Consider the following 27232-nt stretch of genomic DNA (forward strand, 5'->3'; position numbering starts at 1 on the left):
TTGACAATTTATTGGAAGTGGCAGATCCCCATCTCACTGCTCATGTGAAAAACTAAGACATTGACCACTAGAGACAGCGAGAGTTTTACCAGTGACATCTGTGTGAGCTAAAGCAAGGTACCATTTATGAGTAACACAAAGTAGCAGCTTCACAGGCCAGACAGGTGTCTGTGCATCTACAACAGTCCTTCTGCTTTGCAACACTCCTGGCAGATAATGATCAACAAAAATAAATGGGTGTGCTTATGTACAAATTCCATCTTCTCATTCATACCTATATTCTCTGCTTGGCTACCCAGAAACAAGACTTGCTCTTAAGATAGTATTCTTGTATGATGTACAAGTACCAAGAATAAAACATCTTCATTCACTTTCCTCCAACAGTATGCAGAGGGCTTACAGAACATATAGCCCTTTTCCAGTCACAGCTATGGGATGAAAAATGCCAATGCCTTCCTCAGCAGAAGACATCCATAGCAATCTGTGACCACACAGGCGTACACAGATAGGAAGGTACATTGCAGAATGACCACTCCCAACTTGTGCTGCTGCTTTTAAACTTAATATTAAAGAGGAAGAACTATTTAGGGTCTGTTCAAATGCTTAAGGCTGGCCAGATGGCGCTTAAGCCAGAACAAGAGATAATGCCCTTAACTTCTTGGGCACCATATACTGCAGGCATCCCAAGAGAAGTGAACGGTTGAGGAAAGAAGCAAAGGAGACATTCAGGAAATATTAACTGGGATATTTCCCTTCTGTTGGCACCATACACTTCAGTTTAACTGAAACTTGTCAGATTTCACAGAGTAGCAGTCCAGAAGAGTTTGGGTAGATCCCCAACCTCCTCCTAAGCCCTTACGAGTTGTAAAGTGTTGAGCTTCACTCTTCCTTTAGCAAGTGCATAATATCCACTTCACATACTTTACCAGAGTGTGTGTAGCCATGATACCTAGTTTTCACACCCAAGTTGACAGCAAGAGTCTTTGCTAGATCAGAAACATCTCTAAGCTGTAGCCCCTGAGAAAAGGGCGAGTGTAAAGTACAGTAGCAGTCAACAAACCTAACTCACAAAGGGGAAAGAAGACAGGAGGAGGCAAAAGCCTTCACCCATCCCGGGAACTGCTAGGCAGAGATCTTTTTATTCTGTTAACTGAAAAGGAAATCTGAGCAAACCTCTCCTGAGCAGTACCAACATGAATTCCAATAAATGTGCCCATAAACTTCACCTCTGGCCAGAGCCACAAGCTGCTACAGACCTATTTTTTCCCTTTTGGAGTGAATTATGTCTAAGAATTTCCATTTTTCCAGCAGTCAGGATTTTGCTTTTCAACAAGGTCTGACCTGAGAGAAACTGGATATAATAAACCTTCATAAAGTACACTATAGAAACTGTCCCTCTAGGCTCTGCAAAAAAGTCATGGGATACATGTGTGTTGCAAATCCCATTCTGGATGGTCATGAAATACACAGATGAAGGTTCTGAAATGGTTGAGAATCCATAGCACAATGTTAACATCCAACAGCAGATGGTGGTGGATTCAAGATGCAGTTCTTATGGAGTTGGGGGGAAAGCATCCTTCCTTCAGTGAATTACAGGCTCATCAGCGTGCAGAAGTCATGTGGTTCCTGCTGTGTGAGAACCTGGCAAGAGGGAGAAGAAGGGAGACTTAGCAAATCTCCTGGTACTGCAAGACTCACTAGTGTATTCACTCAAACTTTCTTCAAATGCAATCATGAAAATACTGTCAACTTTTTTCCAATCCAAACTCATCTGGTTCAGTGTAAGAGGTGGGTGATAGATAACCTTATACAATTAGCTACAATTAATGTCAAAATAATCTGCCCATCCTAAATTATCTGCATTCTGTTTAAAAAAATAAAAAACAAGGCTGCTCATACCAGTCTTTAAAGGCATGGACTAATACTTTTTTTAAAAACCAAGCAATTGGCAGAAAGGAGCTCAACATCCTATTAAAATATCATTGACAGACCTCTCCATGTTTTCACAAATAGTAGGGGCACTTGATAGAACCTTTGCAAGACTTAATAGCACAAATCCCCCAGCACCATTTTCTAGCACCAATTAGACAGACAGGACTAGAATAATCTGAACAGAATTAGCATTTTCTGGTTTTGTACTCTTTCCACTTATATTCCCCTGCCTTATGCAAACACTAACCAATCAACTGGACTGCTTGATAACTGACTTCAGGAGAGAGTCTGGGCTTCGTAGCTTGGATCAAGCATATAGCTATATTCCAACAGCAACGTAAACTTAGTTTCTACAGCACTACCAAAATAAATCTGGCCAAACTAACAGCTCTCAGAACTTACCTTTGTACACGGTCCACCATGTGTGCAATTAGTTTGTCAGAGATGCCTGGACAAGACTCTTCAGCTAAGCTAAAGGCATTCTCCAGTTCTTCCATGGCTCCTACATTGCCTCCAGTCTGCTTGTGCTTGTCTTTGAGCTGTCAAGAAGTTTAGAGTTAGTATATTTGGAAAGGCAGGGAATCTCATTAAGCAATTAGTAGCAACCTCCTTTTCTCTAACAGCAACAGCATACATTAGCATAACTATTAAAAAGTTAAGCTTTAATCTACATCATGCACCTCAGAATATGAGCAAGTCAAGCAGAATCGGAGGCTTCAATCCTAAACATAGTTGCTTAGAAGCAAGACCCAATGAAATCAATGAGACTTGATTCCATGGAAGTGGGTCTAGAATCTGGGTACAAATTTCACAGAACATCTTTTGAACAGCTCTCTCTTTGGCTTCACCTACAATTAGCAGTCTATCTAATCTTGCCCTCTAATGTATTTACTCATTTGCTTCAGTTGAAAACTTTCTCAGTGCCAAATGTTCCTGGGAAGTCTGCACCCCTAATCAAGCAACATGGAGTTTTGCATAATATTCCACGATGCCAGATTAGCAAATACAGAATAGCAGATAATGTGAGGAAAGGAGGAATGGTTGCCAATATGCGACTGAAGTATATAGGGGCTAACATCAGGATGCCTTAGACGCATAATAGTGTGGGGCACATCCATTATAGAATTATTACCTGCCTGCCTCACTTCCACCTGATAGACCATATAGTTTTCTTCTCCATAGGCTGAAAAAAAACCGCTAAAAACGTTTTTATCATAATTAAGAAAAGTTTATAAAATGCTCTGATCGCAGATTTTGTGGTTTTAATGCAGACCACCCTTTTTATAATATGAAAAACAGAGAACACCATATAGACTAGGGATACCTGAGCATCCTCATTCCTCCTAAATAACACTTCTCAGCCATCTGATAAAAACTTGAAAGTGGGGATTTCCCAAGCTAAAAATAGTTTCCGGATTTTCCTTCTTCCTCCTGTCCCTTCCCTGGAGTCCAGGCAGAAAAAGAACTCTAGTTCAAAGCATATACAAGCCAGCCACAAATCTAAAAGTGGAAGCTTTTTATGGTTAGAAGTGGTAGCTTTACCACTTAAAACATCACCAGTTCAGCAAATTCTCCCCTTTATCTATGAGCTGTGCTAATTAAGTGGCTTTGACCTGTCCCTACAAGTCCTTGCTCATAATCCAAGGATCAGTCTAGTTATCCTTCTCTAGGTTCAGGCTGCCTTTCACATTACCAAGATGTAGGACAGGGCAAAGCTTAATATTAATGTGGGGAAAGAACAGATATATGAACCCATAGTCCCCCCTGGTGGAAAGAAGTGATTTCTGCTAGAGCAAACAACTATATCTGGCATGAAGCCAAACAAGCCATTAGAGTAGCCTGCAGATTTAAATATTGTATTTGCACTTAATGTGAGTTGTTTGGTACCAAACTCTCAATTTGATCCTGTTTTTTCCTTAAGAGAAAATTAAGTGCCCTGGGAGTTCCACTACTGGCTCTGGGAAGGCAAATCCCTGTTAACACAAAGTGATTTCACTTTCCATGTGGCAACAAGCGACTCTGTGCTTTGCTAGATTGCATTCATGCCATGCAATATAAAAGCCCTGTGAACCATATATTAAGTCTGTATATAGAAATAGAAAGTAATTTCTCATTTTGTACTATTAAGCAGCTTTTACTAGGTAATAGAGGGATTAAACATTCTGTGGCTATATAGGCACTGAGGTTATAAAATTGCCAACATTGAGGACTATAAGACAGGCAATTCATTTTTCACTTAAGAAGACATTCTGGAACATCTGGGTACTCCTACCTACAATCCTTGGAGGAAGTAAGTAGGCGATCTTTCGATCTCCAGCTGGAGGGAATACCTGCCCATCCTGAGTCTGTCTTCCTGCCCCCTCTGTGAGCACATGCTAGGTAGAAAGCTCCAAGAGTGGTTCTCTTCAGGACTCGTAGGCTGTTTTCTTTCTTTGTGTGCCTCTCCCTGTTGCTGTCCCTATTCTTGTTCCTTCATACGTCTTTCAAAAAAAAGTCCTCCCTGTTCATCTGATGCTACAACCCTATCCTTTAGAGAAGTGGACACACCCTGCCCAGGCAGGGCAACAAGACAGGCATATTACCACAGCCAGCCACTCCTCTATTCTCACCAACTCCAGGGGACCAGGCTACATATCCAGAAAATTATCACTCTCAATTTCAAACATCATCTGAGTGTCTTTGAAATGACACAGGACCTGAAGTGGCAGATGGTGAAGGACCTTCTCTTTGGGCAAAACTGGTTCAGGTACAAACAGACCTACACATGACCACTGATGTCAGTTTATCTGGACTGAGAACCCAGTGTTCACAGGGACACATTCTGCAGATGTGGAGCCACCTGAATGCATAAGTTTTTAATCATTTGGGTCTCTGCGCTACCCAACTGGCACTTCCCTAAGTAATGTTTGTATTCCGACCAACAATACAATGGTGGGGATTTGTATCAGTCACCAAAATGGCACAAGATCCAGCAGATTACAGACAGAAGTTGGTTCTGCTTCAGTAGGGGGAGGAACATCTCTCCTCTTTGAGGATGGAGTGTTTTTAGGCAATCTGACTCAGCTGCAATAACCTGGATCTTGGGGGATGGTCCCCGGGCCTCTATCTGTTCCAGGAGCTTGCTGGATCTCCAGAGAATGCCAACTGATGAGATTCTTGTCCTGTTTCATTTGCCCACAGGTAGAATAGGCAAATGTCCACTAGCTCTGTGGCCTCCTGCTTATTATATGCCTTTCTACCAGTGGTGCCATTTGCAGGGGCCCTGAACAAGCTTAGGTGAGAGAGCCAGGGCTTATCTGTATCACCCCTTCCTAGCTCAGGAGGCTTTGGGTTATCAAGCCTGTAGTCTGTCAGTTCAGCCCTCCTGGGAGTTAGCAGTTGTCTGCAGACATGCTGTGTCAAGACACAATTTTCCATCCAGATTGAGCAACACTCTCTGCTGAGGAAAAGTTTCTCAGAACGGGGAAGTCAATATGCAGCCTGTAGTTTATACTTGGCAGGCAGGCAGGCATAAGGTGGCAGAAGGGTTTTCAATCTGGTAATTCAAGTCTGCCTCAGTTCCATTTATTTTCTGCAAGACTGACTGTCCCTGGGGTTGAGTCTTAACAGCCTACATAGAAAAGTCACTGCTCTAGCTTCAGTGCTTTTCCATTAAGAGGATTCCTGTAATGATTTTAAGTAAATGTGTGTCTTTAAATGCTTGGTGTGGTACAGATGAAGTGTGGGGGTGAAAGAGAGAGATGAGTGAGTGATATGATTGGCTGATGACTGAGAGTGTGGGCGGAGTGAATGCAGTTTTTAGTTACTGAGGGAGAGAAAAGATTCAGTCAGGGCAAGAGAGGCAAGCTGTGTGTGACCTGAGTATTTTTAAGCAGTTCTGAGAGAAACATTTAGTCAGGAGAAAGCAGGCAAGCTGTGTGCAGCCTGAGCTTGTTTATGTTGTCTGAGAGAAATATAACCTGTGTGGAAGCCTGAACTGTATGTTTGTGAAAGAACATTCAGTCAGGGAAAAGCAGGCAAACTGGGTGTGCATCTGAGAAAAGGTCTTGCTTGTAATTGAGAGAGAAATTAATATCAAAAGCTGGCAATCTGTGTGTGAAACCTGAGAGAAGATCTATGTGACTGGGTTTAAGTTAAGTAACTTTAAGAACTGAGAACTACTCTTTTGAAACCATCAAATTTTAGAAATAATATGACACCAATATGCTTCTTATAAAAATAAACGTTTACTTTGGTTTTTTTATATCCCAGAATATCTGTCATTCCTATATCCCATTCCTTTCCTCAGGGCCACATAGTGCCATGAAAAAGCCTGATGCTTGGGCACGTTACTAAAAGGAGAAATTTAAGTTATTCTGGAATTTAATTCCTGGTGGCAGCAATCTACCAAGAGGGGGAAAGAATAAAAGGCTTGAAGACCAAATCTACCCAAGAGAAAGAAAGGGGTCGTAAAAATTCCTAACAGCAAATCATCCCTTGATTAAAAGGTTTATGGATGTTCTCTTAGCATTCAGTAGGTTCACTGCTTCCCCTCTTGATCATTTCATGTGGCTCTTCAGGCCTTAAGCAAGATGTTTGGAACTTCTGATAGAAGTATTGCTCGTTCCTCTCACCAAAGGTCCTCTTAGTGGAAGTGACCTTTGCCAGGCAAGTGTCAGAGCTATGGCTAAAAGTTTGTTTTTCACACAAAAAATTTCAAATTTATCTTTACTTTATGCCCAAGATTCATTCCTGCTTTCCATCGCTTACAGGAAACCATCCAACTTCCATTTGTCCAAAACCTTTCCACATAATGGAAAAGAACTGGCACATGCTAGACCTAAGAAGGGCATTTTCCTGAAAGGTCTCATAGTGTGAAGGTAAAGGCAATCAGATCCTTCTTCAGAGGCTTCCATTCAGTTGCCAAGAGGAAGATGGTCTCCAAGGTGAAATTCAGGAAATGGATCGTGAAAGCACAGTCTTGTCACATTCTTCATAAGAGTTAAGATCAACTAAAGGTATTAATAATGTTCTCAGTTCAAAGCACAGCCACCTCGAAAGCACTTAGTGCTAAAGCTTTCCTTAAGGCCACTATATAGGTATCTGTATCTACGTTTTTTCAGCATCTCTTTCACTTTAACTGATGAGGCTTTTGGCCAGCAGGTTCTTGCAGCAAATTTTCCAAACCTTCCTCTTAGGTGGACAATACTCCCTCCCTGGATGAATGTACTACTTGGTAATATCCCAAACATCCCAGAATTTCCTCCACTTCCCAAGTGATAATAGAACATCAGACTTACCGTAAAGGTTGCTTTTACTTGAGATAAAGGACATTGTTCTTTGTGGAGGTGACATTCCAGGCAATTTATTGGATACTGTGATCACCTCCTGTGGACTTGCCTACACTTTTATGTTCTCCTCCCCACCCTTTGCTTTGTATTGCATTTTCCTGTACTGACCAATATTATTTCTTGGTCCCTCCCATAGCATAACAGTTTATTTTGCTATCTGTTCATTCACCAATTTTTCTGTTAAGTCAGAGATATGCCTCTAAAGTAGCTTAGTAGCTAAGGGATCCTGGCCTGAAGAGGTACACGATGTGGTTGATTTTGTTTGTTATGGAAGTCTCTACACTGAAGATAGGTAGGTACTCCCTCCCCGCAGAAGTATGAAAGATCAGCCTACTTCCTGTCTCCAGGGAGAGTACTCAGATGTTCCAGAATATCCTCTTCTATCTCAAGATTAAGGAATTTTTACAATAAGTCCAATGTTCCATTCTATGCTATTTATCTATATAATGGACAACCTATTGGCATAGTTTAACTTTTCACCTGTTACAGGCATATTAAAGTCAATAAATCTTCCCCCTTCTCACCTCCCCAAAGACAGGGCGAACGAGAGTAGAGAGGCACTGAGACCTTGGCTGCCGCTTGATGGGCTCAGGAGGCTAAGAAGAGGGGGAGAAAAAAGAGGGATACCATTGAAACGTATCCTGTGCAGTGCATTTAACCTGTTATTTTCATTCATGAACATACATTGATATGGAAAGCAACACTTTGCCACATTCTCAATGCAGAAACCGGGAAAGTTAAAGAAGTGGGAAAATTCAGAATGCCCTATTTCTGCTATAATAGCTAACCTTTCGGTTCAAAGAGGAGACTAAAGCAGATGCACAGCACTGGCAAGAGTAGCAACCTATATGCCAGAAGTGTAATATTATACTATTTTCTGATAGCAGTTACAGCAGCATAACCAGAATTTTGGCTAAGATACTATTTTACCATGGAAGTCCTCTAAGGTAACAGGAAACCCAAGTATAGTAAGTACAGTCACCAACTGCCAAAGCAAGTCATTTAGTAACGTTAGGGCTATCTGACAAATGCAACAAATTCAATATACTCCTCCTGACCTCCCACTACTAGCTTGGTTCTTTACTCCTCAGGTGCAGTTGACACTAAACTGACCTTCTGGGATCCATGATGCGGCATCCCTTTGTGCAGTTTGTTCAAGGAACTGGAGCGAATAGTTGGTGGAAAAGTCCATATGGGTCCTTGATCTCTCTCATCAGCATCTCCATCACTAGAAATATTTTTGTAAAAAAAAAAAAAAAGGCATTTACTCACATCTACGACAGCCTTAGATAAAGAAAGCTGCACGCAAAATTGAGATTTTGGGGACATTTACTTCCATCTCTGCTCTTCAATGAGCCAGATATCAGTAAGATCTACCTCAAAATATCATTTTATTGGAGTAGACCCATGATAAAAGTTTGACAGTTAATGTATAGTGGTCCTACCTCTGTTCCCATTTATATCTGATTTGTAAAAAAAAAAATTCATTCAGGGAAAAGAGGAGGAAGTCTTTCTTCTTCCTATACTATTTCTTCCCACCTCCATACTTCCTTGCAATAATCCAAGCACTGATCTGCTTAGTTGGAGGAGGCTATCCACTTATAAATCACTTGGTGAATTGGGAATTGCATCACAGTACATCCATTCTATGTTGCTTTCGCTGGGGTAAACAACCTACTGTGGCGATGAGCAACGTGCAGCATGGATGGACTGCATCTGTACTCAGATGTACACTCAACATCCCAGGTTCCCAATCCAGCAAATAATGCACACACAGAAGCCTGAGTCTGTACATGGATTTCTTACTTGGATCATGGCAACTGGGTCCACACAGTTGGCCAGATGACTCAGTCTCTCACACAGAGCTTAGAAGTTTACTCAAACAGAGGAACTACAGCAAGTGTTCTACAGGAGCAGAACTTAGCACTTGGTTTCTGACATCAGTTCTCACTATAGCAGTCCTTTGAACTGTGAGAAGCATTTGTCTTTGGGGAGGGGGATAACATCCTCCAAGGCCAGCACCTGTATTCCCAGTCTCCTGTATTCTATACTCTCTGCCAGCATGCAATGCCCTTGACACCCTACTGGGTTGCGATTTGGGACTGGGAGAAAGAACTAGAAATCTTTTTCAAAACTCGTTTTTCTGCATAACTCAAGAGTTCTCTCCACTATGCAAGGATGCAACCCCTCATCCAGTGTGCCTGCATGCACTTTTATTGCTTTATTATCTTCCTGTCTTGCTAACCTGGTTTCCATGTCACAACGCAAGACAAACTTGTTTCATACACAGCATCTTTCATAGCACAGGGAGGTTCAGCAAAAAAACAGTCACAGCAATTCCCCAAGTGACCTCAGAAATCTTGTCAAATAAAGAGAAAGCTTCCAGCCCTTGTGACTGTCCACAGAAACCCCTTCAAACTTAGGAAGCCCTGATCTGGATCCCACAGATCCATTGCACTAAGTGGGGTACATCCCTCCAGCAAACAGAGCCTTCTGCAGATGCAAGAGGAAGAATCTCTTGCACTGGAGAAAGGCTCCTTGCTTCACAGGAAAGTGCCACTATTAGTAAAGCTAACCTGCAGAATCCAGAATATTTGGACATACTGGTACATTTCGCACTGGGTTTTTAGAGCGCGTTTGTACCTGTTCCACATCCCATGTTTGCAAGGTTTTCACACTTAAAAGCAGTCATGGGATGCAGTCCCGCTTTTTGTCCGCTGTATCCCCGATTTTTCCCCGTGGACATACCCCGATGTTTTTTTAAGTTCGCTGCCGACTGGCAGCTGGCCCGCATTTTGCTAATGTGAACACTTTGGGGCCCTTTTTGCTTCTCTCCCCCCCTCTCCTTTTCCCTGGGAGCTGATTGGTTTGTGCAGAATTAACCACTCCCACCCTCCTCAGCTCTCTGAACTCCTTGTCCACCATTTTTTTAGTAAAGGGAGGTGAGGGTCATAAGGCTGCTTCTTCGTTAGTTTCCTTCCTCCCAGAATGCATGCTCTTTTATTTTTTTTCAAAAGCCAGGAATGATTCCTAAGCTTGCTGCTAATTCCCTGCTAGCTTTAAAAGCAAGGAAAGTGTTAAATAGCTGCTTTCTCCTTCCTCCCTTAGGGTATGCACACACATTCTTTTTTTTTTTAAAGACAAGAATGGGTTGCAACGACTTTCTTCCTGGCTTTAAAATCAAGGAAAGGATTAAATGGCTGCTTTTCCCTCCCTCCCAGGCATGTTTCAGACTTTGCCAAAGAGGGGGAAAAAACCCAAGCATTTTGCACAGCCCTTTGGAAACAAGCCTCTGCTTCCTGGGAGGAGATGAATCGGCAGCATTTTAACCCTTTCCTGGCTTGATTTAAAAAAATGAGAGTGGTACATGTTTTCCCCCAGAACTCTGCCACCAATTGCCTCTCCAGTGGGCAGGGGACAGCCCAATCAGCAAAAAGGGGGGAAGGGTTCCAACATTGCAACGTTACTACGCATGCTCAATTTTTTTTTAAAAAGTGTGACGTGAATTGCAAGGCCCCAAAAGCCCAAAATTGCACCGAGGTTTTGAAATGAAGCACAGCCACCAAATCAAAATTGCAGTGGACAGTGTGAAATGAACAGGTGCAATGCCGAAGCCACTGCGATCGGGGCGAATGCTCATAAATGGCGGTTTAAACCGTAAGTGCGAAAAGGGCCAAAGTTACAGAGAAGTTAAAAGCTATGTAAAACAGACCAATATGATGATTATTCTTCAGGTGTATTTTCTAAAGAAGTATATCTGGATAATCTTTGATTAACACTGTGGTCAGTCTTGGTCTTTTAATTGGGTGGTTTAATCCTTTCCAATGTAATGAAATAACTTTAAAGTTATAACTCATTAACATTTAGGTTTAAGCAGTGCTTTTTCTCTAAAAACAAAGTAGTGCCAGTACACATGATGTTCTTGTCTCTCAGCCCAAGTCCCAAATGCTCAAGAGGTCCTGGTAGTCCATAAAGAGGTGCCGGTACTCTGTATTTACAGATTTACAGATGTAAAGACAAGCTAGTGACCCATACCATGCATTATCCTGCATAATTCAACAAGCAGTGTAACCACATATAATTTGATGGAGCCCCCCACCCACCCCATTTTGTAGGAACTGATAGCATATCTGAAGGCAGCAAGTCGTTGACTTGGCAATTTATCTCAAGTCAGAATAGTCCACTGTAGATCTCTGTAAGGAGAACAGATACCTCTATATCCCCTCCCTGCTCCAGGAGACTAACAAATATAAAACAAGCATGTGTATAATATACGTATCCAAAGAAGGTAGTTAAGCTGCATTTTTGGAGGAAAATTGCTGAATTTGAAGGTTTAGAATGGAAATAGACTTCTGAAGTTCTCAAATGGGTCAACAATGGATTAGATATCTCTGTCCTGAGCTTTCAATTTTAATAAATTTCTTCCTGATATTCAGGTGCTAGCAGTCAGATGAAATGCTATTGGAATATCTTCTTTTTTGCGATTATTGTGATTTAATTTACAGGTGTATTCCTCCTTTGAGTTTGGAGACTTATCTTGTATGATTTGAGTTCAATAAGATATCTTCTGTAGAGATTTTCAAAGCTCTGAAGCAGGAAGCCTTTCTCCAGATTTTTGCTTACAATGCTGAATCGTAGTTTACATTTAGACTGAATGGGAATCACTATCTGTCTCTTGTATTTGCTTTCAGTTTGTGTGATGGCTTTAATGTTCACCTTTTCTTCAGTGTGTCATGGGCTGTCTTGAAAAATTTGTATTCATGAATCATAAAAGGGGGAATGTTCCCTTACGTCTAGCTTCTTTTAATGCTGTTTTTTAGTTTGGGGGGTGGAGAAACTAAGCAACCACAGCCTTTGGCTGTTATGCAGTGTTGCAGGGGCCAATTCTATGTACCCTTTCTATTACAGGTGCTAGTGCTACACCCATCTTCCAAGTGCATTAGCTGCAAAAAACAAACCAAACAAACGGGTTTCTAAATCTGACTCTCTTAAAGATTCTATGAATCTGCAAAATTGTAACATCTTGTGTCCATTGTGGTTCTCCAGTTCTTCCACTAAGTAGCAACTCAGACTGAGTTTGAGAGATGTTTAATTTCTTCAACTTAACAGCATAGCAGACTCAACTGTGATTTCTATCTCTTTAAGAGCCTTATCGATTTCCTTAATTTGAAGTGTTAAGGATCAGATCAATAAGGGATTTGAAGAAGGAGAAGAGCTGATCCTGAATAACTTACAGTCCACTCCATATATCGATTTTAGTGGCAGGGCTGGAAGGATCAGGCCTATTTTCCCCCTCTTCCATGCTTTTTTCTCTGGCCCTGAGAGAGTTGCATGTCTGAGTTCCAGAAAAACACTCTTTGAATTGAAACTGTTTTGGAATGCTGATGTACCCCTGAACTGTCCCTTAACTATTCATTTTGGAAGTAGTATCTTTTGTTGCTACGCTTGCAATTTAAAAAATTATTGCCAGGGGGAGATGGAGATTGGGAACTAGTCAACCACCATTACAGGTGCTGTCACTTCACCCTGCCCTGCCCTTTAAATTAAGGCAAAATTCAGTGGTAACAGAGTGAATACTGACTTGTACAAATTAGCCAAAATCCTGCCAACACTAATAATGGAAAAAAGCAAATAATTTTGGTGAGTTTTGAACCTTCCCTTTAACTATTTAATCTTGTTGCCCTGGTCCTTGTACCTAAACTTGTCTTGGTCTTATGACTTGTGAACAAAGACAGCAGACATACTGTTCTCCATTTTGGTTTCAGCATTTACATGGGGCCATTATGAATTAATATATTTAAAACAGTTGCAGAAAAATTGCTGCATCCTGTATAGGAAAGTTCATCAATAAGTTCCCTAGTTAACATAAACAGATAATCAAGGATTATAAAGTTTCCTAACCCGAGACTCAAATGCCCTTCTGCCATTCAAACTGTGTTTTCTGCTCTCCCAGAAAGGTCATTTTATACTTTGTGCTAGGACAAAACAAAAGCAAAATGAAATCCAAAGGTGTTCTTCTGCTTAGGTAACTTACTATTATATAGCCCTGTTAAAGTTCTCACACACAAATGTTGGTGCATGAACTTGCACAGTACTGCTAGCAGCTGTTTGCCTTCCAACGGCAGAGCTTAGGTCCAAGCCAATGCAACTAAAATAAGGACACAAGTGTTTGAATGACCCTTTAATCAGGATGCAACTTTCATTTAAAGGCAGAGACCCTTTTCTTAATAACCGGTGAATTATCAGGTGGGAGGGAGAGAAGAGAGCATATCCAAAACAAAAGAAATACCTACATGTCAGAGTCATCAGAACTGGAATCTTCGCCATGTCCTTCAGATTTCCAACGTTTGTACCGGTCAATGAGCTCCATGAGAAATGATGTTTTTTTGGTATAACGTGTGATGAATTTGTGCTTTAGTAACTCTTTTGCAGTGGGCCTCTGTAGAAAGACAAGTGAAAGTTTTTTATATTCAGTTTCTATTGTCTTTGTGTATTGTTATATATTTTGCCTATATTATTTTATCCATTATATATTGTCTTGACTGTTTCTTGTTTTACTTCCTTTCAAATAGAATTTAAAACTTAAAATCAAGAAAAAGACAAGGAAAATCACTATATTTATTTACAAAATTTATACCCTGCTTTCCTGCCAACTTAAGGTCCAAGGCAGCTAACAAGTTAAAATAAACAAAACTACATCTTAAAAACCATCCAACAAAAATAATTAAAACAATTAAAACCAAAGCTAAAATATACATACAACAACACAAAATGAGAATTTAAACTTTAGGTAGGTAGGAAGGGAGCACTTAAGGAAACACAAAACACGTCTTCACCTATTGGGACAAGATGGCAACAGGAGGGGACAGACAAGTCTCCCCGGAGAGAGAGCGCTGAAATTTTGGCGCAATAACCAAGAAGGCCCTGAGCCACTTGCCACCCTTATTTCAGAAAGTGGGGGCACCCAAAGTGGGGCCTAAGAAGATGACCACAGTGATCAGGTAGGCTTACAGGGAGTAAGCGGTCATTCAGGTATGTTGGTCCCAAACTATACAGGGTCACCACCAGCATCCTGAATTGTGTGGAAACACATGGAGCGAGCGTAAATAGGCCAAGACTGATGTGATATGGTCCCTATGACCTACACCAGACAACACCCCCTAGCTGCTGCATTCTGTCCCAACTGAAGCTTCCGAACACTTTTCAAAGATGCAGCCCCACACAGAGCGAATTGCAGTAATCTAATCAAGATGTAACGAGGGCATGCACTGCAGTGGCTAGAGCTTTTCTGCTAAGGAAAGACTATTGCTGGCTAATCATTAAATCTGAAAAAAGGCATTCCTGGCCATAGCTGCCACCAGCTTATCCAGCAGTAGGCCTGGGTCCAAGAGCACCCCCAGACTATGGACCTGTTCCATCAAGGGCAGTGCAATCCCATCCAGAACAAGTGGCACCTTAAATCCCGGGTCAAACTTTTCGCTCTCCAGTAGCATTTCCATCTTGTCAGGATTAAGTTAGCAGAAGCCAAATAAACAAGAAAAGTAAAACAGTCACTACTGTGGCTTTCCAAAGCATCAGCATCATTACCGTCTCTTTTGAATACTGTTCTGCCCTGCCCTTTCCTGCTGGTTCATCTCCTTAAGAAAAGCATTCAGGTTTCCGAGCCATCAGGAAACCAATATTCAGGTTGTGTTTACAAAGAGCAGTAGGAAGAGTACTTACAAACCGAGGGTCTTTATTAAGGCAGGCTTCCACAAATTCCTTAAAGGGCTTACTATGGTGACCTTCCAGCGTTGGAGGGTTGTTTTTGGGGATCAGGAAAAGTACTCTCATAGGATGTAGATCAGAATTTGGAGGCTCTCCCTTTGCCAGTTCAATGGCAGTAATTCCAAGGGACCAAATGTCTGCCTGGAAGGAAAGGGGAGGGGAGACTCAGAAAGCTCCACTTTAAACTGGCATATCAAGATCAACTTTAGATACTTTAAATGATGCTTTGATGTCTTAAATGTTTTAATGTGCAGATGCCTGCAGCCTTGGGGACCCTATTTGGGTGAAAAGGCAGCACAGAAATGTTTAAAATAAAATAGAGACACTGTATAGACATGAGCTCTGATCCCAACTTGCAAAAAAAAGAATTTATGTAGAGATGTGTCTGTTTATGTAGAATTTAAGTGGAGACTCATGTCCAAATCATCCCATTTCTGTGCACGTGAGATATATGTGCATATGATACAACAGAAATAATGGGCTGTATTAAATAGATACTTGGTTCCTGTATTTCTATCGGGAAGCAAGACGATCACAACTGTCTATACTTGCTTCCTTTTTATCGTTCTCTGCCCTGTCCTGTCTCAGCCAGAGACCCCTGCCAATTGCCTCTGCCTTTCCACGTAGAATGGCATTCCAATCTCACAAGTGAACATTTTCTCAAAAGGGAGTGAATCAGGGGTTTCATGTGAAAGTTTACTTAAACAGTTAATCCAGGAAGCGGTTCAAAAGAGTTTTAAAAAATGTTCAGTTCCCCTCTACTTTTGCACTACAGATGTTAACCTCATGCAAATCCCTGATTCTGCCTCCTGGCATTGAAATGGCTCACTGCCCAACAAGGTCCTCCGCAAAGAACGTACAGAACTTGTGTATGGGGGGAGGGGAATTTTTAGTCATCCCTCTTAGGTCAGTAAGAGCCATTCACTACACAGGCTAACTGATCAAGCAATCAGTGATCTAACACTGCCAACTGGTCAGGAGGCAGATTTGGACATGTACTCTATGGCTTTAGGTTCTGCCACGAGGTGAAAAGTGGTACAGCAGAGCCTTTCCTTTGCTCAAAGTCACAGCTCTGGTCACGGAATCACATTCAGGTTTGATGGAAACTTATTTGCACTTGTCCTCTGTGGAAGTCAAAGGAAGTAGTAGATCTTCCTGTGGTGATTACCAACAAGCAAGATGGCAATGAATGTTCATAAACAGATGAACATCACTGCAAAATAAGCAGGTGAGCAGAGCTGGTTCAAGCTATTTGTCATCGCAAGCAAGACACAGCTGTCACGTCCAGTTAGGAAGAAGCTGAGCCCAAGCAATGCACTGATGCCTTCCTTGTTCTGCCACTTGGGTGGCAAACCAGTCATACAAAGTAGACTACTGCCCTTGCAAGAATGCATAAACACATTACAGTTGTCAATAACAGAGGATTGGGAAAGGAAATGTAGAAGTTATAGATAAATAACATGGGCAAACACATCCTGTAAAGAATTCAGAAAAATGAGCTACCTAAAATCTGAAAGGCCTAGCCAGAATTGCAAAGCTTGCCTCAGAGACAGTTAGGGTTCCATTATGAATCAGCTCTTGTATAGAATGATTCTGTAGCAGGAAAAGCATTACCTCCAACCTCTGACCTGATGGCAAGGGCAGAGGAAGACAGCTAGAGAATGAATTCTCATGCTCCAGCAATTGTGTGTTGCACAACCTACGAAGCTGAGGGTTATGCCTGGGTGGGTAAAACCACAGTGATGTGAAAAATAAGATTCTTCATTCATTTATTCATTCTAAGGCAATTCCCTATGCGATAACTTGATATACATTCTCACTGCAAATGAAAGGTAAGTCAACTTCCTCCTGCTCGCTCACCTTGAAGTCATAGGCTGACTGCTTGATGACTTCGGGTGCCATCCAAAACGGGGTGCCAACAAAGGTGTTTCTCTTGATCTGAGTGTCTGTCAGTTGACCAGCCACTCCAAAGTCAGCTAGTTTCACATCTCCTTGCTCCGAAAGCAGCACATTGGCAGCTGTTCATTAAAAAAAAACAAACCAGAGGCACCTGATTCAAAAGGGAAGGCACAATGCTCTCTCTCTCGGAATAGCAAAAGTGATTCTTTTCTGAAGCCACAGTAAGCAGTTCTGTTTCAATCCTCATCTTGGCAGAGGGGAAGCCAAGAATAGCACCTTAAGTAATTTTACAAACGAAGGCAGAAGGCAGCCTGAAAGCTGGCTCAGCCTTCTACTCTGCTTCCCAGTCCAATCTCTTATTGTCCCCACAAGTAGGGCAATGGGGTTATGCTCTTGCCCTTTCTGAACTACTAAGCCTTCCTTAACTCAATCTCCCCTCTGGCTGTATTGCTTTTTTTTTTTAACTGCAAGCATTCAGGGCAGCAACATTGCTGTGAAGCAACTTCTTTTATAAAATCTCTCACCAGAATTACTATATTGAACATAGAGTATAAGATCCTGTATATACACATTTGGCATAAATTGCAGTTAAAATGGTAATATTTCTCTGCCAAGAACCATCTCTTATGATGTTTAAATGTCTATTTCCAGTAGAACTACACTAGCATAAGAAGATCAAGAATTGTGACAAGTACTGTTGTGGGTATCCAACAGCTCTAAGCCATCAGAAAAAGCTTCAATATCCTACAATTTCACAATTCAAGCAGAGTAATAGGCAAGCAAAGTCTGAGATTTCTGCAAAATGACAAAAATATTAAGATCTGACAAGTGGAAACCAAACCTCCTTAAGATTCCACCCACAAAGCAGACACCACTCTTTTCTTTTCAGCCATGAAAATTGCTTAAAAAAAAAAGAGCTTAGTCTTCAAAAAAAAATTTGTTAGATGCAAAGATCTGTGCCACATGTCATTCTTTCAGTTAATGCATAATCACAGAATGGAGATTTGTGAGCTAGATTTTTTTTATCAGCAAATGATGATTATGGTTTCACTTGTCTCAAAAGAGAATTGCTGTGAAGATTATATTTTGCAAGCCTGACCTTTGATGTCTCGGTGGATTTTCCTCTCGGAGTGAAGGTAGTCTAAACCCTTTAGAATTTCTCTTAGGATAGTGGCAATGTAGGTCTCCTCCAAGGGGCCAGGCTTAAGCTGCAGAGAGGGAAAGAAGGGTAAAGATGTCTAGGGTGTATTTGGCAGAGTTATCCCAATTTGTGCACAGTGAAATCTGTAGGCTTAGACTGGAGTAAGTGTATAGGGTTGCACAACTAGGGTTCTTCCCCCCACCCCCACCCCCAGCCTGTACATAACTGAAAGTTTTATCTTAGTGTCTGGAACAGTCATTAAGGAAGGAAGAATGCAGCCATGAAGGTAATGCATATACACACAAACTCTTGTATATGAGTCCATCACCATTACCCTAGCGTCAGTTACTGATTACACTCAGATATATTCCTTCTCACAAGTCACTTGCTCATTGCTGAAAGATACGGGGTGTCATGTATGCCTGCCTGCAGTACATACCATGTGTATGTTATATGCAATCTATTGGTCCTCTGACACTATGCAGAGTTCTAACTACCATTCAATGCCCGTTATTTGGAAGTTCAGTGTTATCTCTGCTTTGAAGCTAAATACTTTCACTTCTGCAGCCAACGGCCTTGAGACCAGATGCAGCCAGTCTGAAATGTATCTTCCCTGAGAACAAGGATGATTTCATTCCCATTTTGCTATTGCTGCTTATCGTAGTCTAAACTCTTATACTTTTTGTCTCTGGCGTTCACGCCAGAATTCCAATGGGCTACTAACCTGGGGGGTGGGACATTAACCTATAACTAACCATGCTTTCCCTTAATATGTCACTTCTGCCAATTTCCAGTATCTGAGCACCTGATAGATCTCTAATAAAAGTTACTTCAACAAATTCACCTGTGTGATTGCTGTGGAGGACTTGGGGATTTACTTGCCAAGGACTGACAAAGGGAGTCAAGAGGGCATAGTAATTCTGTATGAGGACTTAAGAGTTTGCCACTGGAAACAGACACTGAATTCATGCGAATTGATGATTCCATAGCTGAATAGTAAAGGTACTTACAAGATCCAGTGCTGAGCCACCTCCCAAGTACTCCATGATTATCCACAGCTTGGTACCCTGTGAATTAGACAGAGATGTCTGAGCACAATTAGAGTCATTTCAAGATTAAATAGACTCCAAACCCAACTGGTCCACATTAGGCCTGTACCTGTGGATCTGGTACATCTCCAGTACAAGTGAATGAAACCAGGTCAGAGGAGAAGAACAGCAGCAGCATGAGCCAGCTTTCTGATGATACTCTATATTGCCCCTCAGAGACAAACTACATGAACAGAACAAGGTATATATAGCTCTTTCAGACTGCCAGTGGAAAAAACATGTTTGGATATCCCTCCATATAAAAACTCCCTGCCTACAGACCACTGGAGTTTCATGGATAAAGGTTCAAGTGAACTTTCTCCATTGTGCTACTATTTTTCCCTGTATGCAAGATCATTCAAACGTAATTCCTCATTTAGTTTGAGGCAGCCCAGCAAGAGCTGTACCATGATTCTTCTGATCACATAGCTTGGTTCTTTTTCTTGCAATAGTAGACATTCTACTACAAAGGACACTTTGACCCCCACAAACTCTTTCTGAAAACTCTGTAAACAAGAGGCAGCCTCCTCAAAAGTATTTCATGTGGGTAGCAATAAGCAAGGAAGGGGGTAAGATTCAGAAGGTTTACTACTGTGGCAAAACTAGGCATTATGAGTGACACCACAGCAAGCCTTTTCTGGGGAACTCTGAATTAGCCAGATTAAGGCATGTGAGAGAGGACTACTGCTTTGAAAGTATATGCTAAGACCATGCAAGTGATTCACGTTACCCGCAAAGAGAACAAGCTCATAGCAATCCCATTTTAGGAAATGAAGAGAAAATACGTGCCATGAAAGCAAAGCAGCTCCTTTACTCATCCTCCTCAAGCATGCACCTTCCGATGGGACTGATGCTCGGATACCTCTGAAACCAGCAAGTCTCAAAAGGAAGGACTAGAGTTTTAAGCTATAGTTCAGCAAGAATGGCAGGCCAAAGCTTCCGAAAACCAGACCTATGATTAAAAAGTGAGGGAGGGAGCACTTCCAATGTGCATTTCTGATTTTTTTTCCTTTGGTCTTTAGTCTCTCTTAGATTAGAATTTCTGTAGTCATGACAGGCTAAACATTTCCTATACTGACCATAAGCATTTTATTTAATTATAAAAACTCAAAGATTTCTGAAGGTGCATACCAGTCTCTTTTACACAGCACATGTCCTTTTTTATTCACCATACCAATGACCTAGCAAGACTCACTGACAACCATTGAACCAAGTAGGACTGTCTTGGGTTACCAGAGAATTTGTCTTTAAAACAACTTTTCTGTACTCAGGACTACTGAGTGACACTGTACAGTTCATATTCTGTTCCTTTTTTTCCCAGACAGGTTTTCTTGCTGTCAATTGGCAAAAAAATCTCTCCCCCACCTTGCAACAAAGACCACTCACTGAACACATTTCCTTGTTTCAGTGCATAGATTGCAACGCCATTTGTTCATTAGTAGCTTGCACCACAAGCATTGCACTCCAGGCTGCCTCTGGTAGCTTCAGTTACCTTCAGGTAGGAACCATAGTAACGAGTAATGTAGGGGCTGTCACACTGGCTGAGAACAGTTATCTCCTGCTGGATGTCTTCAATCTCATCCTCTGCTTCCTCCAGGTCAATTATCTTGATAGCTACCACTTCCTTGGTACGGTTATCAATTCCTTTGTACACCTCCCCAAAGGAGCCTTTACCAATTCTCTCCAGCTTGGTGAATAGTTCTTCTGGATCAACCCGGGAGTGCTGAGTCAGAAAGAAATGGGGCCGGGGGGGGGGGGTGAGAGCCAAGCACATACTAAAAAAAAAAGCATAAACATTAAATAGCAGAATAGTACTTTTCCCACTGTAGGCTTACCTACTGGTAAATTCAGCTAATGCTACCCTATTCTCTCACACACAACTCAATTCTCACCCACAATCCTAAGTATATCTCATCAGAAATGAGTCCTGAACTCAGTAAACTTTGGTCCCTGATAAGCATGGGTAGCTTTTTGAAGACCTAGCTTGCCATATAGGGAAAGTCACTTCAACACTAACATGGAACGAAGCTGAACTCTTATTCCAGGAAGCACTCAAATGGCTTGTCATTTTGTTTTATGTCTGTATGAGCAGGGGTTCCTTGGCACTGCTATCAGTTCTGAAAGATTATTTTACATCTTCAGTCTGAGTGCAAAACTACCTCTGCTAGGGATGGTACCCTTATGGAAAGGCACAGAATATAGAGGCAAATTTGTGATTTCCACCAATATCAGAACACCAGAACATACTTATGACATCAAAACCTGGCAAATTCTCTGGGATACACAGGCAACAACAGAAACGTTGTAGGCCTCTTCAACTATGCAAGAACACCTCCTGTGCCAACATAGCACAATGGTAACATCATATCTTATACACATGGAGAACCCTATTGAGTTCTCAAAGCCTTAAAAGCTATTCATATACAGAAAATTTACTGCTAGAATCAGTTTCAGGATCTCAAGATCTCAGATTTTACAGACTCAGAACTGAGTAGTATAAATTAGGTGGTCATTTAGTGGGAAACTCCAAGTCCTCCATCCAAGAATGTAACTGCCCATCTCTAGATGGTGTGGTTAAGGATGAGGTGTAAGTCAAGAAGCCCCTGGGTCCAAGTCTCACCTTAGCACCATACCTGAATTGATCTTAGCTAAGCCAGAGTCACTTCATTCCCATCTGCAATATGAAGATAATTCTGGTCTGAAGAGCTACAGAAATGCTAAGTATTATTTACACTGACAAAAGAGGTTTACTAAATGAAGACTCTGGAAAATACTTCCCAACTTTTTAAAGCAGTAACTACATTTATGAACAGAGTTGTGTGTAACTGGAGATTCTGCAGAGTTTAGCTTTCTGGGGTCTCTGCTTTCAGGAACTGAGGCTGTGAGAGGGTTTAAAATGTGCAGATGTGATCTTAGTGAAGTCTCAGAGCCCTTGGGATGAACACTGAGAGGGAAGAAGCAAGGCACTAAACAGAACTTCCAGCAGTCAAGGGATGAGGTTTCAGTGCTCACTGCCAAATGCATATGGCTAATAGGAGCGGAATTACACAGAACAAGCAATTTGGCTTTTTGAATACTATCTAAATGATTAGTGTTGAAAAACAAATTATACTTATCCCTATTTACAAGTTCTCCCTACCAGAAGTACATATGCTGCTTTAAGAAGCTGTGGTACAGGCTTGCCTACAAATGTGTCGACCACACCTGCTTTAATTCCCGAGATTTTAAATCTGAGGCAAAGACAGCTGCATTTCAACATGATCACATGGCTCCACTGCCTCTTATCTTTAATAATTAAACTGATAAGATGTCATTAAGAAGCATTTGGACATGGTACAAGAGGGGAAAAAACAACCTCTCCTACTATAGTAGAAGCACACACTGTCAGGATTGCAGGCCTCACACGATTTACACATCACTCTAGTAGTAGGGTTCTCCATCCCAGTATAAAAGAGGGCAAGTCAACAGCCTTCTGTATCCATAGCAACACTCAAACAGTGCAGGCTTTATGAACAAGTAGATGTGGGTTTTATAGGAAGAGGAAACATGAATGATTAAGGGAAGGAAAGATGTGATCACAGAGGGAAAACAAAGAAACTTAGGAGAATCAAGGGGAGGAAGTAAAGCAACATCTATTCTGGAGATGAACGTAGTAAGAGAGCTACAGCATAAAAAAGTCTGGCCAAACAACTGATGAAACATCAAATACCAAACAGGAAACAAGCATAATTTCTCTGGGCCTGGTACAAACTTGTAACATCCAACCACACCTCTGTACTCAACACCCCTTCCCAGATATACAAGTCATGAAAGAAAAATATCTATTTATGAGTTGACATAAATAAGTTAGACCAAGCCCTACCGAAGTGTATGACTGGGCCTGTTATGAAGTCACTGGTCCATCTAGCTTGAGAGCCAGCATGGCACAATGGTTAGAGTGCCAGACTAGAACCTGAGACAACTGAGTTCAAACCCCTGCTCTGCCATGGAAGCTCACCATATGACCTTGGGCTCCTCACAAACTCTCAGCCTACCCTACACCACAGGGTTATTGTTGTAAGGATCAAGTGGAAGAGATGATGCAATAAGCTACTTTGGGTCCCAATGATGGCGAAAAGAAGGATATAAATAAAAATGAAATAAGTGAGCTCAATATTGTCAGCTCTGACTGATACCAGGTTCTCAGGCAGAAAAAGGCATCTCCCAGTTACCTGAAATCCTGTAGCTGGAGATACTAGGGACGTTTTACATGAAAAGCTAGTGCTCTCCCACTTAAGCCACATCCCTCCCCAAAGAACTCCGTTTGCTCACCTAAGAACAGGAGCAAGAGCTTGCAAAAGGACTAAGTTCAGGCGTGTTCTTAATGACATCTGAATGCTACTCAACTACCTTTACCCAAAAGCATTCCTTGGTCTTTCTTCTTTCATGATATACCCCCTCCACTCCCTACTGTAAACAGAAAGAGTTATATGGACTTGTTTAAAATGGAAAATGTTTCTCACAGAGCCCTCAGCCTTAAAAGTAAGCAAATTCCACATTTTACTAGTCAACTCCACCCTTGGGAACATAAAAGGTCTGAGTCAAGAGCAATGTACAAGGCTTCCAGGACAGACATGTATCCTTTAATGTTTGCCAGGAACCCAACCCTTCCTCAGCTTTGTGAATAATTACCCACTTCTCCACCTCTTCTGGAATGACACAATATTATTCCATTCAGATGACTGCGCAATTCCATTAAAATGGTGGAGCAGGTGCCCAGGTAACAGAGCAAGTCGTTTATTTTTACAGGGAAGCACTAGCACTCCAGCTGGGGGGAATGTGAAACAGAAGGTATCAGCAAATGACAAAATAGAACTCTGCACAAAGCATATGGAAAAACCTACAAAAACCCCTGCCACAGAGGGATCCTATAGATTCAGGTGGAACTTACTCTCCTAAGAGTAGACAAGTCCTGGGGGGGTGGGGGTCTGAGAGGACCAGTAAGAACTATGCAAATGGCAGTACTGCATAAAATACCTTTCTAATAGCAGCTCACAGTAATATGATCACTTATGTTGCACCCTGATTTTTTTATTATTAAAAGCACTGGAGGTCTTTCTTTCTTATCCCACCCTCCCTACAAGGTAGGCAAAGATGGCTTAATATGACAACTGCAAAGATGGAACTTTTAAAACTTTCATAACCGGAACTACTGTCAGATTGGCAAAACTCAAAAAGTGTAAGAATTATTTTAGAGAGAAGGCTGTTCCAACATTATCAAGTCAAACCCAGGTTCCCAGATACTGAAATAAAACCAATACCTGGCCACTGTCAGCTAGAAAGTTCATTCACGTGCCTCAAGTACATATAGGAGACCCCTGTGGAATGTAACCAGGGCACAGAAATGATCTCTTAGACTTCTTTTGTGCCACACCTTACTGCGCTCAGAGGAGTTTTCTGCATTGAGAAAATTCTCTATACTAAATTGTACTCCAGGGCCACTTGAATTCTGCAAGGCCACCAAAGTTGCACGCAGCACTTATTCTACATATTTTACAATTTTATTTCTAGGGAGAAACAAGAAGAAGCCCTGCTCCTTTCCTCCTAATATTTTAAAAGGCAGTGCCCACACTCTTCCAGAGGTACTTGTTCAGATTCTGAGAACTGTTTATTGAGCTTGATATATGTTAATAACAACAACAACAACCAATTTATATACTGCCTTTCAGGATGACTTAACATCCACTCAGAGTGGTTTACAATGTATGTCATTATTATCCCCACAACAAAACACCCTGTGAGGTGGGTGGGCTAAGAGAGCTCTTAGAAGCTGTGACTGACCCGAGGTCACCCAGCTGGCTTCAAGTGGAGGAGTGGGGAATCAAACCCGGTTCTCCAGATTAGAGTCCCGCGCTCTTAACCACTACACCAAACTGGCTCTCTACATCTCACAAGGCATAAAGACTAGAAACATGATGAAAGTGAAAGAAAGAAACATGTTGAAATCAATACATTTCAGTAGGATAGCCATGTTAATCTGTGGCAGCAGAACCAAAGGAGAGCTATGGCCCCTTGAAGACTAATAAATGTGTTGTGGCATAAACTTTTGGGGACTTGAGCCCACTCTATTAGATACATGAAATCATGCAAGTTATATGAAAGACATACAAAAACATTTTTGTGCTAGTCCCAATTTCTGCCCTTGAACAGTTGCATAGTACACACAGTTCAGCCCATGATTGTCTTTAATATATAGGAAACTGCCTCCTATATGCTCCCTCCTCATCTTTCTAAAGAAAACAGTCAGAGAGAGAGAGAGAGAGAAGAGGCAAATACATCTTTGCAATGCTAAATTTTTTTAGCAGGAAACAGACCAATTTCAAGTATGATAGCTAAGGTGAGGATGTATTCAGACAATGCCACTTTGGTCATGTTCTCACAGAGTGTAGAACTGGGTTCTTCAGTTTCCTTTTATTTTGAATCTGGAATCCCCACTCCTACCTCATTTCTCACTTACCTGATTAGCAAATTCCCTCAGGTGAGCCATAGCCAAAATCTGGCACAACACCCATACACTGGGAAGCTGAATCTTTCCAATTTTCTCACACGACAGTGACAATGTGTCGTCTCATTTATGGATCATTAAACTATGGGAAGGAAAATCAAAACAATGATATATTGCTACTCTTGTAAAGTTTATGTGAAACAATTCAACTGCATCATACATGCTAATTTCAAAAGCCAACCTTAGCTTCTATTAGGAAAAAAGGTTTAGTCAGCTGAATCCTAGACAACACACTAAAGATGAATCCTACTTTTAACCCTTTAGCAACCATGTGGCCACTCTCAGAGAACAGCTATCAATTAGCTTCTTGCTTGCAAAATGGAGAAACGTTAATCAAACAGGAGTTTAGCTCAAGCTAAGAACCAAGTCCAGTACAAAGCCAACACATAAGCCTCTAAAAGCCAAGACAAATCCCCACGCTGTTCAAATCCCTGCAACCAGCAATATTACCAAGATTGCCTGCTAAACATGGCATAGACTCTTTTCACAAAGCATTCCCGCCGGGAAAGGCAGGGCAGGCGGGACCACGGAGGAAAAACCTGAAAGAAGCATCTTTCCTACCGTTTTACGAAGAACCTTGCAAAGAGAGGGGAACTCAACCCGGAGCAAGCGGTTTTTCAGGATACAGGCACAGCCCGACTTCAATGCACAGCCGAGAGTGGCCAGGGCGCCCAGGGCGCTGCTCCTGCCCTAGACACAACAGCTCCACCCAGCCCTCAGACACCTGCCACGGCTGCCTCCCTAGCCTTTCTCCCAAGCGCTCCTCTCCCCGCAGGTAGCCACATTCCGGCACTCTTCACCCCTCACCTGCACCCCGCGGGCCCGTCCCGCCCAGCTGCCCCATCCTCACTCTGCGCGCCCTAGCCTAGGACACTGAACTCGGCACCACTCGCCGGAGGGGAGGCGTGCGTGAAAAGGCATGCGCGAGAAATTACCTTGTGCCGCCTGGCCTTTTGGGAATGATAGTTCTTGCAGGAAGAGCGCGTCTACGGGCTAGTGGGTGAAGGGGACTGCAATAACCGGCATGCAGCCCGACAAGCAGCTGAGAAAGCAAGCGCTCCTGGGAAAGGTAGTTTGTTAGGTTTTGTTCTCTGCCGGGCCCAGGAGGAGAGGAAGCTTACAGTTCCCCACAGGCATTTGAAGGGCAGCGTTGAGTAATGTAGTTTTTTGGCTACCTCAGAGAAAGAAAACGCCCCGCCATCTCTTCTGCTGAATAGCCAGGCTTTAGAGAGGAAGGTTGTTGTTGTTTCTTTCTGCCCGCTCTCGCGGCAGTTGTGTAGTGTGGACGAAAGGGCAATGCAAGTAGGGACGCTTCTGTATCACTGAGACTGTGGTTGGACTCGAGTCCACATGGTGGTCAGTGGGGAGCACAAGGCAATCCGTGCTCAGATGCACCCACAATCAAAAAGCAGAAACAGACGCTCCAGACCATAGAAGCAGTAAAGCAAGACAAAGAAATGTAATGCCCATATTGCATCTGCTATACCACTTAAATGACATTGGTCCCATTTAAGAGCTATGGAATGCTAAA

At 42.0% G+C, this 27232-nt stretch overlaps 1 protein-coding gene across 3 annotated transcripts; it reads right to left on the minus strand.

Moving 5' to 3' along the window:
- On the minus strand, positions 1-26597 carry STK25 (serine/threonine kinase 25). Of its 3 annotated transcripts, none has more exons than XM_054983078.1 (12): positions 26509-26597; positions 25654-25783; positions 20650-20880; positions 19080-19136; positions 18028-18136; positions 16890-17047; positions 14985-15170; positions 13556-13701; positions 8376-8490; positions 7787-7858; positions 2335-2471; positions 1-1641 (listed from the first exon to the last, which is right to left on the minus strand). In XM_054983078.1, exons 2-12 carry the CDS (start codon positions 25681-25683, stop codon positions 1602-1604), a joined length of 1281 nt encoding a protein of 426 aa, XP_054839053.1. In that variant the 5' UTR covers positions 25684-25783; positions 26509-26597; the 3' UTR covers positions 1-1601. The 3 variants fall into 3 exon arrangements, with proteins under 3 accessions (XP_054839053.1, XP_054839051.1, XP_054839054.1); XM_054983076.1 differs by lacking the exon at positions 26509-26597 and adding an exon at positions 26263-26456; XM_054983079.1 differs by lacking the exons at positions 14985-15170; positions 26509-26597 and adding an exon at positions 26263-26459.
- Positions 26598-27232: the final 635 nt, after the last annotated feature.

The sequence above is a fragment of the Eublepharis macularius genome, chromosome 6, assembly GCF_028583425.1.
Source record: "Eublepharis macularius isolate TG4126 chromosome 6, MPM_Emac_v1.0, whole genome shotgun sequence".
NCBI classification, from domain to species: domain Eukaryota; kingdom Metazoa; phylum Chordata; class Lepidosauria; order Squamata; family Eublepharidae; genus Eublepharis; species Eublepharis macularius.